Here is a 16178-nt window from a genome sequence, read left to right on the forward strand (position 1 = left end):
TGGAATTAAATAATCTTCAAGCCGAGATACAACAACTCCAGATAAGTTTGGAGCCATACTGGGACTCTGAGGATTATGTAAAAATGGATGAAAAAATGAATGAAAAGATCAAGACCTTGGAAAATACTATTATGGATACTAAAAAAGAAAAATTTAAAAGGGACTTGACAGATTATAAAGAGGACTCTGTTCTTTCCTGGACCAATCCCAGAAACCCGGTAACCCCTTCCACCCCACGCTCGATCTTGCGCTTTAATGCTGAAAGTCGCAGCGATAAAAATAAAAATAAAAATCGCAATCGAAAGCGCAGGAACGCAAAGCGCCAAAGGCAAGTAAGCTTCTCTGAGGTGGATACATCCCGAGACGCCATATCGGACACAGAGGAAACTGCGGGTAACCTGATAGCGGGGATAAAAAACCCGGGAGCCCCAAAGGATGCATCAGGAGAGTGGGACGAAAGCACAAGATATCCGCTGCGATCCCTAACACCTCGCAAGTAAGCCTGTCTGTCATTAATTTGTCTAGTTATATTGTCACCGACACACAAATTGCGGTTTTAAGTCGAGGTCTGAACTATGTCCCATCATGCGATTTCAGACTTTTTCATACAATACTGGACATTAATCATTGGGCTCGCAAGGTTACGCTTAAAAGACATTTTGCTCTATGTGAGAAAAATAATGAACAGCTGGTAGTTACATAGTTACATATAGTTACATAGTTAGTATGGTTGAAAAAAGACAAACGTCCATCAAGTCCAACCAGGGGATTGAAGGGAAGGATGTAAGGGGATAAGGGAAAGGGATGTAGTTCTATAATTCTGCATAAGCATTAATGTTATTTTGTTCCAGGAATGTATCTAACCCTGCTTTAAAGCTGTTAATTGTTCCTGCTGTGACCAGTTCCTGAGGTAGACCGTTCCATAAATTCACAGTCCTCACGGTAAAGAAGGCGTGCCGCCCCTTTAGACTAAACCTTTTCTTCTCCAGACGGAGGGAGTGCCCCCTCGTCCTTTGGGGGGGTTTAACCTGGAACAGTTTTTCTCCATATTTTTTGTATGGGCCATTTATATACTTATATACGTTTATCATATCCCCCCTTAAACGTCTCTTCTCAAGACTAAACAATTGTAACTCCTTTAATCGCTCCTCATAGCTAAGATGTTCCATGCCCCATATTAGTTTAGTCGCGCGTCTCTGCACCCTTTCCAACTCCGCAGTGTCCCTTTTATGAACAGGCGACCAAAACTGAACAGCATATTCCAGGTGAGGCCGTACCAATGCTTTATAAAGGGGGAGTATTATGTCCCTGCCCCTCGAGTCCATGCCTCTTTTTATACATGACAATATCCTGCCGGCTTTGGAAGCAGCAGCCTGACATTGCATGCTATTTTGTAGTCTGTGATCTACAAGTACACCCAGATCCTTCTCTACCAGTGACTCTGCCAGTTTAATCCCCCCTAAGACATACGACGCATGCAGGTTATTAGTACCCAGATGCATAACTTTACATTTATCCACATTGAACCTCATTTGCCAAGTGGATGCCCAGACACTTAGTCTATCCAAGTCATCTTGTAACTTATGCACATCCTCTATAGACTGTACCGTGCTACAAAGCTTGGTGTCATCTGCAAAGATAGAAACAGAGCTGTTAATACCATTCTCTATATCATTGATAAATAAATTAAACAGCAGCGGGCCCAGTACTGAACCTTGGGGTACACCACTAATTGGTATCACCAATGCAAGTTCCTAATCGTAACATATCCATGAATTTGCCTCAACAGCATGAAATTTGTTTAGATTTCTCTGATCAATTTAATACAATTTTGTTGCATGCACTTGAAATTGAGTCTCAGCCTGTTTGTGAAGGGGGTCTTAGTTTTAACGTGTCCAATCCTGGTTTCTATCCGGTTGCATCCAGACCGGGTGCGCTAGATAGATACCAGGAATTGGTAGAAAGGGACCTAGTGCAATTGAGCCATAAATTGAAAAAAACTGACCCACACTCTAACATATCTGAAGTTGAGAGAAAAGCTTTGACAGCGCTACGGGAAAACCCCGACTTGATCATCAGAAATGCGGATAAGGGGCGATCCGTGGTGATGCTCAATGCTGGACTATACAGGAAATTATATGAAATGATTTTGAGGGATGAGACTACCTATGTCAAGCTTGAGACCCTACAGGTGTATGTCAACGGGAATTGAGCAGGTTGCTGGATATAGGGGTTAATATGGGAGTGCTTAACCAAAAAATCAGGGATTTTCTTTTTGTGGGCGATCCTGTAACCCCAGTCTTCCACTCTCTCCCCAAGGTACATAAGGGGGAGTTTCCTCCCCCTATGCGTCCGATAGTGGCAGGGATCAGAGCCTTGGGGGAGAGACTGGGAGACTGGGTGGACAGTCACCTGCAACTCTTGGTGGGGGCAACCCCTACCTATCTAAGGGACACTAAACATGTGTTGGAGATCATGCAATGTATGGGGTGGCAGGAGGGATACAGCTGGGCCACATGTGATGTGGTCTCGCTGTATCCCTCCATTCCAAACCAAAAGGTTTAAAGGCACTTACCAGACACCTAGAAGTATACAGCAATTATTCCACGGACCTGAAGCGATTTATTATAATGGCTACAGAATTTCTTCTGAGTAATAATTTTTTCATGTTCAATCAACAATTTTTCCTTCAGGTCCGTGGAGCTCCAATGGGTGTGAAATACTCCCCGTCATATGCTAATATATATATGACATATTGGGAGGAAATGTACATCTTTGCCCCCAGTAATCCCTTCCATTCAGATATCAAATGGATAGGTCGATACATCGACGATTTGATTCTGATATGGAAGGGTGGCTCTAACAGATTTGAAGATTTCATCCAGTATATCAATCAGAATGAACTAAATCTGAAGTTCACTACATCTATTTCCCATGTTAAAATTCCCTTTTTGGATGTGGTTTTAGAGGGGAAAGGTGAAAAGGTGGTAGTCTCCCCATATCGTAAAGAAGTGGCTGGGAACACTATCCTACAGGCAAGTTCTTGTCACCCCCGCCATGTGGTACGAAATATTCCATATGGCGAGTGGGTACGCCTGAGGCGAAATTGTACTGACCAGTCCACTTTTGATGAGGAATCTAACAACCTACATCAGAGGCTAAAAGAAAGAGGTTATGATGAGGGAACTTTACAGGAGGCCCGCAGAAAAGCGAAAAGTCTAGATAGAGAGAATTTAATTAAAACAAACAATAGGAGACAGATTACAAATGACCCCCAGAGAAGTAAACAATACTTGTCTAGATTTATTACAGCCTACAGTAAACAATTTTATACAATAAATGAACATTATGAAAAGATACCTGCCCATTTTGGAACAGGATCCGGTACTACGTAATTTTGAAGTATGCTCCCTACAGGCTATGGCGAAGCGAGGGCCATCTTTGGGCTCACAATTGTCTCCCAGCCTACTTGGTTGAATTTTCCAGGAAGTTGGAAATGTGGACATAAAAAATGCATCACATGTGGCCATATGGAGGTAACTAATACTTTTGTTTCATGTAGTATGAATAGAAGTTATAAAATTAAAACCTATATCAATTGTAATACTACTCATGTAGTATATATGGCCACATGTGTTGCATGTAAAATACAATATGTCGGCTGTACCGTGAATGCCCTGAAGTGCCAGATTAGGAGACACATTTCAGATGCGAGAGGGGCTGGTTTTAATGTGTCTTCCCTGTCCAGGCACTTCAGGGACATTCACGGAGGGAACACAGATTCTCTGAAAATTACGGGTATAGAAAAAGTATTTAGGCATACCAGAGGAGGCGATCACCGGAGGACCCTGCTGAACCGGGAGTCTTTCTGGATTTTCCAGCTGGACACCCGTCAACCGCAGGGTATGAATCTGAGGCAGGATTTGATTTTATCCTGCTGAGGAGTTTAACAGGTGGCGAATGATAACATATATCGCTCTCTTGCAGATAAGGTCTTCTTATATTGGCCTTTACCACCCTTTCAATCTGCCCCAAAGAAGTGTAGCATTTGCATATCTCTGCACTAGCTGGAAACATTTGTTTGAAAAACAGAAAAATGTTTTATACATTGTACTATAGAAGAGCAATAAAAAGCCTGTGCAGACCATGCTAATGTGAAAGAGGAGGGTATTAATATTATTAGTGGTATTATCATTATTACTTCTGGTCTCCGTTACAGGTATTTATTTATTATTATTTTTTGAAGTTATGATTCCCTTGCTTGCTGCCCCCTCTCTTTGTCTATGTATATGCATTATACAGATGCTTTCTGGGATCCATGCCACGTTTTCCAGGCTTTCCCTCATCCAATTGATGAATGGTCATGTGTCCATAATGTTTTATATAAATGTATCTCCTTTTTACTGAGTGTGTTTGCCATGACTAAGGACCGAGTGTAGGTCCGAAACGCGTCGGCTTATTTGTCTTGTTGGTATTGACCCAATAAAGAAGAAGCTGTTTTTACCTGCAAACCAGTGCTGGACCGTTTTCTTTCTTTGTGCATTCATACGGTCAGGGACGCTGCTGATCAGGCCTGTGCACAGGTGCAGAGAGGAGGAGGTGAGCTGTCGCTCTGATTCATTCCTTAAAGGGCCATGTCCCAGGTCAGCAACAGATGGTATTTAATGGCCTTACAAGAGTCAAGATAACACCTCTCATTATTACTGTTCCTGGATTAAATTCTGACCTTTCAACATGATAGAGAACTATCAGAGATTTAGTAATACCAGGTAGTTGTACACTGTTTTGGCACAAAGGTGTACATAGAATTCATGCAACACAAATCGGAATTGGGCTCTCCCCCTCCCCCAGGCGGTGTGCACTGTGTGTGAGTTGGCCAATGAATCAGCACCAGCAGTAGAAATTCTCTACTCATTGGAGGAGATTTATTAAAACCTTTGTAGAAGAAAAGTTGACCAGTTGCCCATAGCAACCAATCTGATTGGTTGCTGTGGGTCAACTTTGCCTCTCCACAGGGGGTGATAAATCTCCCCATTGTCCAGCTGAGTCATGTGACAACAAACCTTAATGTTAGCACTGAGGACAAGCAGGGCTCTGTGCTCTGAGGACAAGCAGGGTTCTGTACACTGAGGACAAGCAGAGCTCTGTGCAGTGAGGACAAGCAGGGCTCTGTGCAGTGAGGACAAGCAGGGCTCTGTGCAGTGAGGACCAGCAGGGCTCTGTGCAGTGAGGACAAGCAGGGCTCTGTGCAGTGAGAGCAAGCAGGGCTCTGTACACTGAGGACAAGCAGGACTCTGTACACTGAGGACAAGCAGGGCTCTGTGCACTGAGGACAAGCAGGGCTCTGTGCACTGAGGACAAGCAGGGCTCTGTGCACTGAGGACAAGCAGGGCTCTGTGCACTGAGGACAAGCAGGGCTCTGTGCACTGAGGACAAGCAGGGCTCTGTGCACTGAGGACAAGCAGGGCTATGTGCACTGAGGACAAGCAGGGCTATGTGCACTGAGGACAAGCAGGGCTATGTGCACTGAGGACAAGCAGGGCTCTGTGCACTGAGGACAAGCAGGGCTCTGTGCACTGAGGACAAGCAGGGCTCTGTACACTTAGGACAAGCAGGGCTCTGTGCACTGAGAACAAGCAGGGTTCTGTACACTGAGGACAAGCAGGACTCTGTACACTGAGGACAAGCAGGGGTCTGTGCACCGAGGACAAGCAGGGATCTGTGCACTTTGGACCAGCAGGGCTCTGTGCATTGAGGACCAGCAGGGCTCTGCACACTGAGGACAAGCAGGGCTCTGTGCACTGAGGACAAGCAGGGTTCTGCACACTGAGGACAAGCAGGGCTCTGTGCACTGAGGCTTTATGACACGCTCCTGGTTGACACATCAGGATGATTGACAAGCCAGGAGCCTGCACAGAGCCCTGCATGTCCTGCTCTCACTTCATGTATTTGAAACACACAGGCAATAGCTGCAGGGACAGCATTTTTTCACCCAAAAATATAAAAACATTTTAATCAATGTATATTACACATATACATATAATGGTATTATGTACATTATATATAAAGGTTTAACAACAGGTACACATTAAGAAGGACACAGGCTCCCAGATGACTATTTAAGGAGTACCTTTCATCAAACTACATAACTGAGATTATATTCCCTAACTACATCCAACACCCCTCCTACCTGAGCTTTAAAAAGCTCTGTATCATATCTATCCCCTTGCTTACATTGTGCGAGCTCCCGGCAGGAGTAAGTAGGTGTTCCCCAGCAGGCACAAAATCACTGAAGCCTGCGAGAACTGTGCCTCGCCGTGTCCCACACACGTCCTGAGTTTGGTCTCCTGCCAGGACGGGAGGAGACCAAACTAACTGTTTGACCTGCGGCAGAGAACGGAACAGAGCCACCTAGTGGTTGAGAATTCTAACAGCAAGTAAATAACAAAGCGTCTTATAATTACATAAGGAACAATATATTAAAAGTTTAGCTTGGAGACAGGTACTCTTTATGGTCAAAATTATGAATTTAGGAATTGTTCTTAAAAGCCTTCAATCAAACAAGGACTTTTCTCTTCCATCTTGATCATGTGGCTGTAAAATCCACTTTGAGGGAGCCCTGGGATTGATAGGCAATTCCTTGATCCCCTTCCCTTAAGTGTTTTCTGTGTTGTCTGTCCTTTTTTTTATTTTGTTTTTCGATCCCTCTTTGTAAGCACACTGTCAAAGCACTTAAGGCCACCGCCAAGGTTTGAAATACATGCTCCATTTTTTGTGCTTACAAAAGTTGCATGATGGTGCTGAAGGTTTTGTCTTTCCCTCTACCATGTGTTATCTGTTATCTCTATTCTGTGAAACTTATTGCACTAAAGATTGTACTTCATGAATATATTGTACATACAAACCATTTATAGCCTACAATTATATGATGAGCAAACTACCAGTTTGGACTTGCAGAAGTCCAAACTCAGGAAGTGGGTGCGGTGCATGGCGAGGCACAGCTCTCACAAGTTTCAGTGACATGGTACCTGCTGGGGAACTCCCACTTTCTCCTTCCGTGAGCTCACACAATGTGAGCAAGGGGAAAGGTATGACAGAGCTTTTTAAAGCTCAGACATTTTTTTGAGGGCAGGAGGGGTGTTAGGAGTAATTACCGTATTTTTCGCCCTATAGGACGCACCGGCGTATAAGACGCACCCTATTTTTAGGTGCAAAATCTAAAAAATTTAATATTTTTAACCCAATAGTGGTCTTCAACCTGCGGACCTCCAGATGTTGCAAAACTACAACTCCCAGCATGCCCGGACAGCCGTTGGCTGTCCGGGCATGCTGGGTGTTGTAGTTTTGCAACATCTGGAGGTCCGCAGATTGAAGACCACTGCACAGGAGGTAATACTCACGTGTCCCTGCCGCTCCGGACCCGTCACTGCTGCCCTGGATGTCACTCCATCGCTGTCGCCGTGTCCCCGTCGCTCTGCTGCTGGCCTGCTGCTGAACGTCTCTGCTGCCGGCCGGGTATCCTCGCTCTCCGTCGCCGCCATCACATCGTTACGCACGCCGACGCAAGTACGCGACGTGATGACGAGGAAGGAGAGCGCCGGCCATACAGGGGATCCCTGAATGGAGAAGACACCGAGGAGGCAGGTAAGGTCCCTCCCAGTGTCCTGTAAGCATTAACCCGGCTATTCAGTTGGGCTGTTCGGGACCGCCGCGGTGAAATCGCGGCGGTCCCGAACAGCCCGATTGAACAGCCGGGTTAGTGTCACTTTCCCTTCAGACGCGGCGGTCAGCTTTGATCGCCGCGTCTGAAGGGTTAATACAGGGCATCACCGCAATCGGTGATGTCCTGTATTAGCCGCGGGTCCCGGCCGTTGATTGCCGTGATAGGGTGTATTCGCCGTATAAGATGCGCCTTATACGGCGAAAAATACGGTAGGAATATAATCTGAGTTAGTTTAGAAAATATGGTTTGATGACAGGTACTCTTTAAATTCAATCTTTCTGGAAAAACTAAAAAAAATTCTTTAGAAACGGTCTAATCTCCTACCACCTAAATGTGATCTTTTGATCTTGAGATTCAGAAGAGTCCCATTTTTCTTTCATATATTGTGTATTATATCATATATTGCTAATACTAAACATTAACGCCAAAGCTACCATTTTTATAAAGAGAATGTGTGATTTATGGCACCAGTTCAGCTACTGCAGTAGGGAGAAGAGGCGAGATCTTTGTACTATAGTATTCTCAGTATCTGATGGGTGAGACATCAGTCCATCCCTAGGTAACAGCTGCGTCTTTAGTTATTTCCCAGTGATTCTCTTTAAATTCCTTATAGAAAAAAATATATATGCTTTAAAATGGTGAACAATTCTCTTGTATTGGAAGCATTTCAAGGAAAGTATCAACTGAAAAAAAATGGCTTTGTTAATTTTTAAAACACAAATTAATAAAGTTTATACTTTTATAAAGTATTGCATAATATTATGTAAGAATTGGGATTACCAGTTTTATAAAATATTACATATTAATGTTTAATATCTATTTTTATTATTGCCAAAATAAATACACTGCTCAACAAAATAAAGTGAACACTTAAACAGCACAATGTAACTCCAAGTCAATGACACTTCTGTGAAATCACACTGTCCACTCAGGAAGCAACACTGATTGACAATCAATTTCACATGCTGTTGTGCAAATGGAACAGACAACAGGTGGAAATTATAGGCAATTAGCAAGACTCCCCCAATAAAGAAGTGGTTCTGCAGGTGTTGACCACAGACCACTTCTCAGTTCCTATGCTTCCTGGCTGATGTTTTGGTCACTTTTGAATGCTGGCGGTGCTTTCAGTTTGGTGGTAGCATGAGACGGAGTCTACAACCCACACAAGTGGCTCAGTTAGTGCAGTTCATCCAGTATGACACAGCAATGTGAGCTGTGGCAAGAATGTTTGCTGTGTCTGTCAGCATAGTGTCCAGAGCATGGAGGCGCTACCAGGAGACAGGCCAGTACATCAGGAGATGTGGAGGAGGCCGTAGCAGGGCAACAACCCAGCAGCAGGACCGCGATCTCTGCCTTTGTGCAAGGAGGAGCAGGAGGAGCACTGCCAGAACCCTGCAAAATGACCTCCAGCAGGCCACAAATGTGCATGTGTCCACTCAAACGGTCAGAAACAGACTCCATGAGAGTGGTATGAGGACCGGACGTCCAAAAGTGGGGGTTGATGCTATGGACTGGCCAGCCTGTTCCCCACACCTGAATCCGATTGAGCACATCATGTCTCGCTCCATCCACCAATGCCACGTTGCACCACAGACTGTCCAGGAGTTGGCAGATGCCTTAGTCCAGGTCTGGGAGGACATCCCTCAGGAGACTATCCTCCAACCTCATCAGGAGCATGCCCAGGCATTGTAGGGAGGTTATACGGGCACGTGGAGGCCACACACACTACTGAGCCTCATTTTGACTTGTTTTAAGGACATTACATCAAAGTTGGATCAGCCTGTAGTGTGGTTTTCCACTTTGATTTTGAGTGTGACTCCATATCCAGACCTCCATGGGTTGATAAATTTGATCTCCATTGATAATTTTTTTGTGATTTTGTTGTCAGCACATTCAACTATGTAAAGACAATTTCATATGATTTGTTCATTCATTCAGATCTAGGATGTGTTATCTTAGTGTTCCCTTTATTTTTTTGAGCAGTGTACATACATATGCAAAAGTGTAGCCCCCCCCCCCCACCCCCCATGATTTTCATTTATAAATAATTGGGTGTTTGGATCAGCAAATTCATTTTGGGCTATCAAATATGGGAAAGACACAGTAATATTTCAGTGGTGAAATCAGGTTTATTGGATGAACAGAAAATGTGCAATCTGCATTAAAACAAAAGTAGACAGATGCATAAATTTGGGCACCCCAACAGAAATATCACATCAATATTTAGTTGAGCCTCCTTTAGCAGTAATAACAGCCTCTAGAAGCTTCCTATAGCCATGAGGGTCTGGTTTTTGAATGACGGGATTTTGGACCATTCCCCCTTGCAGAACATCTCCAGTTAGGTGTGATGGTTACCGAGCATGTATGGGATGAGTGATGAGTGAAGAATCTGCACACACTTCACACACAGTCACTTGAGATATGCAAACGCACATTTGGACAAGCCAGCTTCGTGCTATGGGGCTGTGTGGCCAGTACTGGGGGTCTTGTTATACTTGAAGGTCGTATGGATTCCATTCAATATCAGCAGATACTTGAGAATAATGTAGAGGAACCAGTCAAAAAGTTAAAAATTTTGCTGGGGCTGGTTATTTTAGCAAGACAACGGCCCAAAACACTGCACAAAATATACTCTGGCATTTATGTAGAGGAACAAATACTATATTCTGGAATGTCCATCCCAGTCCCTAGACCTTAATATCATTGAAAATCTGTGGTGTGGTGTGAAGCAGGCTGTCCAGCTTCTCCTTGTGCAAAGTGCGCTGAATTGTTGAACAGTGCACAATGATGCCATCTGCAGCCAGATGATGTTGTAGGTCTTCGGAGGTTGTCTGTGGTCTGTTTCTGACCTTTCTGATCATCCTTCGCCTTTGACTCTCCAATACTTTACTTGGCTTGCCACCTCACTATGTTCCTTACAATGGACACTGACAGCTTAAATCTCTGCAATAGCTTTTTGTAGCCTTCCCCAAAACAATAATGTTGAATAATCTTTGTTTTCAGGTTATGTGAGTTGTTTTGAGGCCCCCATGCTGCCACTCTTCAAAGGAGAGTCAAAGAGAACCAAACCAACAAACCAATTGTGTGTCCCAATGAATCAGTGCTCAGTAGTTACAGGTGTTCAAATCAACAAAATGACAAGGTGCCCAAATGTATACACCTGTCTACTTTTGCCTTGCTGATCCAAACACCCAAATATTTCAAATGAAAATCATGGAAATTGTCAAGGGGGCAAAACGTTTTCAAATGACTATGGATGTATTTAAAGGGTATTCCAGGAAAAAAAAATTGATATGTATCAACTGACTTCAGAAAGTTAAACTTATTTGTAAATTACTTCTATTAGGCTAATGTGGTACCAATCTTCAAGAAGGGCTCTAGGTCTTCACCAGGCAATTATAGACCGGTAAGTCTAAGGTGCATTGTGGGTAAATTGTTTGAAGGACTTATAAGGGATTACATACAGGAATACATAGGGGATAATAGTATTATAAGTGATAACCAGCATGGGTTTACTAAGGATAGAAGTTGTCAAACCAATCTAATTTGCTTTTATGAAGAGGTGAGTAGAAGCCTTGACACAGGAATGGCTGTGGATATAGTGTTTCTGGATTTTGCCAAAGCATTTGATACTGTCCCTCATAGACGTCTGACAGGTAAGTTAAGGCCTTTGGGCTTGGAAACTTTAGTTTGTAACTGGATTGAACACTGGCTCATGGATCGTACCCAGAGAGTGGTGGTCAATGATTTGTACTCTGATTGGTCCCCGGTAATTAGTGGTGTACCCCAAGGTTCAGTACTGGGCCCGCTGTTTAATTTATTTATCAATGATATAGAGGATGGTATTAACAGCTCTGTTTCTATCTTTGCAGATGACACCAAGCTTTGTAGCACGGTACAGTCTATAGAGGATGTGTATAAGTTACAAGATTACTTGGATAGACTAAGTGTCTGGTCATCCACTTGGCAAATGAGGTTCAATGTGGATAAATGTAAAGTTATGCATCTGGGTACTAATAACCTGCATGCATCGTATGTCTTAGGGGGGATTAAACTGGCAGAGTCACTGGTAGAGAAGGATCTGGGTGTACTTGTAGATCACAGACTACAGAATAGCATGCAATGTCAGGCTGCTGCTTCCAAAGCCGGCAGGATATTGTAATGTATAAAAAGAGGCATGGACTCAAGGGTCAGGGACATAATACTCCCCCTTTATAAAGCATTGGTACGGCCTCACCTGGAATATGCTGTTCAGTTTTGGTCGCCTGTTCATAAAAGGGACACTGCGGAGTTGGAAAGAGTGCAGAGAAGTGCAACTAAACTAATATGGGGCATGGAACATCTTAGCTATGAGGAGAGATTAAAGGAGTTACAATTGTTTAGTCTTGAGAAGAGACGTTTAAGGGGGGATATGATAAACGTATATAAGTATATAAACGGCCCATACAAAAAATATGGAGAAAAACTGTTCCAGGTTAAACCCCCCCAAAGGACGAGGGGGCACTCCCTCCGTCTGGAGAAGAAAAAGTTTAGTCTAAAGGGGCGACACGCCTTCTTTACCGTGAGGACTGTGAATTTATGGAACGGTCTACCTCAGGAACTGGTCAAAGCAGGAACAATTAACAGCTTTAAAATAGGGTTAGATACATTCCTGAAACAAAATAACATTAATGCTTATGCAGAATTATAAAACTACATCCCTTTCCCTTATCCCCTTACACCCTTACCTTCAATTCCCTGGTTGGATTTGATGGACGTATGTCTTTTTCCAACCATACTAACTATTCGCTTTGGAGCCCAGTCGTATTTCAAGGCAGCAGTTTAGGATCACATATGGGGTATCGCCGTACTCGGGAGAAATTGTGTTACAAATTTTGGGGGGTATTTTCTGCTATTATCCTTTTAAAAAATGTTAAATTTTTGGGAAACCAAGCATTTTTTTTTTACATATGTGTAGTAAACACCTGTGGGGTATTAAGGTTCACATTACCCCTTGTTACGTTCCCCGAGGGGTCTAGTTTCCAAAATGGTATACCATGTGGGGTTTTTTGCTGTTCTGGCCCCATAGGGGCTTCCTAAAGGTGACATGCCCCCCAAAAACCATTTGTCGCTCCTTCCCTTCTGAGCCCTCTACTGCGCCCGCCGAACACTTTACATAGACATATGAGGTATGTCCTTACTCGAGAGAAATTGGGTTTCAAATACAAGTAAACATTTTCTCCTTTTTACCCCTTGCAAAAATAAAAAAATTGGGTCTACAAGAACTTAAGAGTGTGAAAAATGAAGATTGTGCATTTTCTCTTTCACTTTGCTGCTGTTCCTGGGAAACACCTAAAGGGTTAAAACACTTACTGAATGTCATTTTGAATACTTTGGGGGTGCAGTTTTTATAATGGGGTCATTTGTGGGGTATTTCTAATATGAAGACCCTTCAAATCCCCTTCAAAACTGAACTGGTCCCTGAAAAATAGGGAGTTTGAAAACTTTGTGAAAAATTTGAAAATTGCTGCTGAACTTTGAAGCCCTCTGGTGTCTTCCAAAAGTAAAAACTCATTAATTTTATGATGCAAACATAAAGTAGACATATTGTATATGTGAACCAAACAAAAAATTATTTTGAATATTCATTTTCCTTACAAGCAGAGAGCTTCAAAGTTAGAAAAATGCAAAATTTTCATTTTTTTCATCAAATTTGGGGATTTTTCACCAAGAAAGGAAGCAATTTCCCACAAAAATTTACCACTATGTTAAAGTAGAATATGTCACGAAAAAACAATCTCCAGAGTTATTAATGTTTAAAGTTACAGTGGTCAGAATTGCAAAAAAACAGCCGAGTCCTTAAGGTGAAAAAGTCCTTATGGGGTTAAAAAAAAAACTATTATTATCAGCTGCTGAAGTTGAGTTGTTCTTTTCTCTCTGACAACAGTGCTCTTTGCTGACACCTCTGTCTGCCTTGGGAACTGCACTGAGTAGGTGAGGTTTGCTATGGGGATTTGCTTCTATTCTGGACAGTTCCCGAGACACGTGTCATCAAAGAAAACTTAGAGAAGAACAACTCAACTTCAGCAGCTCATAAGTACTGAAAGGATTAAGACTTTTTAATAGAAGACATTTACAAATCTGTTTAACTTTCTGGAGCCAGTTGATATATATATATATATATATATATATATATATATATAAAAAAGTTTTTTCCTGGATAACCCCTTTAAGAACAGATCTGCATCTACAGTTTAGTTCAGTTGGGTTTTCGGAATATTTTCAGTATTTAGGGTAAAACTAGGCACATAGATAGTGATATTGTAATAGATTACAAATAAAAATGTTTTCTCACCTAAGGATATAGCTGCTCCTTTGCAGAATGGAAAGATACACAAGGCTGTGATGAGTACAGGCACTGAAGGTTTATGGAACAAATGCATCTTCTTCAGGTGTGTTCCTTCTTCACTGGATACTGCAGGGAGCACAGTCTTCCCTTAGTTACATTATACCTATATATATGTAAAGAGCCAGGACATCAATCAAGCCACCTTTGGACTGCAGAGTATGTATATCAGGGAAATAAGCATTTATCTACATTGTTCAAGGCAGATTTCCAATACAGAATATCACATATAGATAGCATGTCTTAGAAGATGTGTTTTGCTTAGTACTAATGTAACTTTAATGAAGCTGATAAATATGTCATAAACCATTGTGATCTTTCCCAAGTAAGGGAGCATTTTCACATTTCTATATTTCTTGGCAAAAAAAAATCCAATAAAAATAAGGAATCCTGGAAAAGACTCAGGGCTAGGGTGCACAAAATACCATAATATAGTATATAAATATAGAGTATGAAACAGTAAACAAAATATCAGACCTCAAGGAAACCTGTACTAAACTTTCCAAGATTTAAGGCTCCTGCACGCCAGTTCACAAAGGTGATACAACTCCTTAGTATAGGCTGTAGAGTCAGTGCAGTACAGACATACCCCAAGGACAGAAATGTTCTCCCCTAAGTGCAATGTCTTGCACATATGCACAGTAGTGTATATCCACTATCTTCTTCTGTCTAATGCCTACACGATCCATCAGGAAAAAAACTCTGTATGTCTCCGAAAGCAGAGTGAATGACATTAGAACACAAGGCCCGCACTCAGTATTATAAAACATATTTTCTCCTTATTGTAAATTGCTTAAAATCCAAGCAGGATATTTAGTTTACACATAAACAGTACAGAAGGACACAGAAGACATGTGATCATTAAAGGGGTACTTCAACTGGTGCCAGAAAGATAAACAGATTTGTAAATTACTTCCACTAAAAAATCTTAATCCTTCCAGTACTTCAGCTGCTGTATGCTCCACAGGAAGTTCTTTTCTTTTTGAATTTTCTTTCTGTCTGACCACAGTGCTCTCTGCTGACACCACTGTACATGTTAGGAACTGTCCAGAGCAGGAGAGGTTTGCTATGGGAATTTGCTCCTACTCTGGACAGTTCCTGACATGGACAAAGGTGTCAGCAGAGAGCACTGAGGTCAGACAGAAAGAAAATTCAAAAAGAAAAGAACTTCCTATGGAGCATACAGCAGTTGATAAGTACTGGAATGATTAGGATTTTCATTTAGAAGTCATTTACAAATCTGTTCAACTTTCTGGCACCAGTTGATTTGAAAAAAAAAAAAATAGTTTTCCACTATAGTACCCCTTTAACCAACGTATTTCAACGTTGGTTCAATCTTACACAGAAGAGACTAATTCCTCAACTGTATTTAAAAAGCTATATGTACCTAAAACATTGTGAAACGCACACCAAATCCAAGGGCATACAGGTAAACTTGCGTCCTTTCCGTTCACTGCCGGTAATCGGGCGGGATGCCTGCTGAAATCATTTAACAGGCATGCTGTAACAAAGCCTGAGGGGCCCTGAGACCTGAGATTTGAATCCTGAGACTGGTCAATTCAGACCTGCGATTTGCGGTGATTCCAGGTCATCGGGTCTCCTGTGACCCGATGACCTGGAATAAGAGGGTGATCGGTGGTGTACTACACACCAGCAATCACCCTCTGTTGCTAGGGGGAGGTGGCAATCACGTCACCACCCCAGTAGCACTGTTATTGGTCAGACGGGACATCCCCCCCCCCCCCCGACCCCCTAATAGGTGCCCGAGGGTCCGCTGCACAGTTACTAGGGCTTCAGGGCGTTGCATTTTGCCCCCCTTTTTTTTTTTTTTTTTTTGCCTCAGCGTTTAGTTTTTTTTTTTTTTTTTTTTTATATAATTTAACAGTGTGTGATATCTAAATCACCCACAGTTATATAGTTTACACCCAGACTTCCCGCAAAGGATAGGGGATAAGATATCTGATCGCGGGGGGCCCGCTGCTGGGACCCCCCACGATCTCCCTGCAGCGCCCGCATTCTATGCGGGGACTGCGTCTCTAGTTTCGGGAACCTCCGGGTCACACCACGCTC

The 16178-nt window shown here is 42.7% G+C and overlaps 1 protein-coding gene across 1 annotated transcript in view; it reads right to left on the minus strand.

The window, feature by feature from the left end:
• LOC130360679 (alkaline phosphatase-like) overlaps positions 1-15613 on the minus strand; it is a 54506-nt gene extending 38893 nt beyond the window's left edge. Inside the window, exons 1-2 of the mRNA XM_056563230.1 lie at positions 15496-15613; positions 14058-14214 (exon numbers count right to left, since the gene is read on the minus strand). Coding sequence (XP_056419205.1) covers positions 14058-14145 — 88 coding nt within the window. The 5' untranslated portion in view covers positions 14146-14214; positions 15496-15613. The remainder of the gene's footprint in view (positions 1-14057; positions 14215-15495) is intronic.
• Between the last annotated feature and the right edge of the window lie 565 nt (positions 15614-16178).

This window comes from Hyla sarda, chromosome 3 (genome assembly GCF_029499605.1).
Source record: "Hyla sarda isolate aHylSar1 chromosome 3, aHylSar1.hap1, whole genome shotgun sequence".
NCBI lineage: Eukaryota > Metazoa > Chordata > Amphibia > Anura > Hylidae > Hyla > Hyla sarda.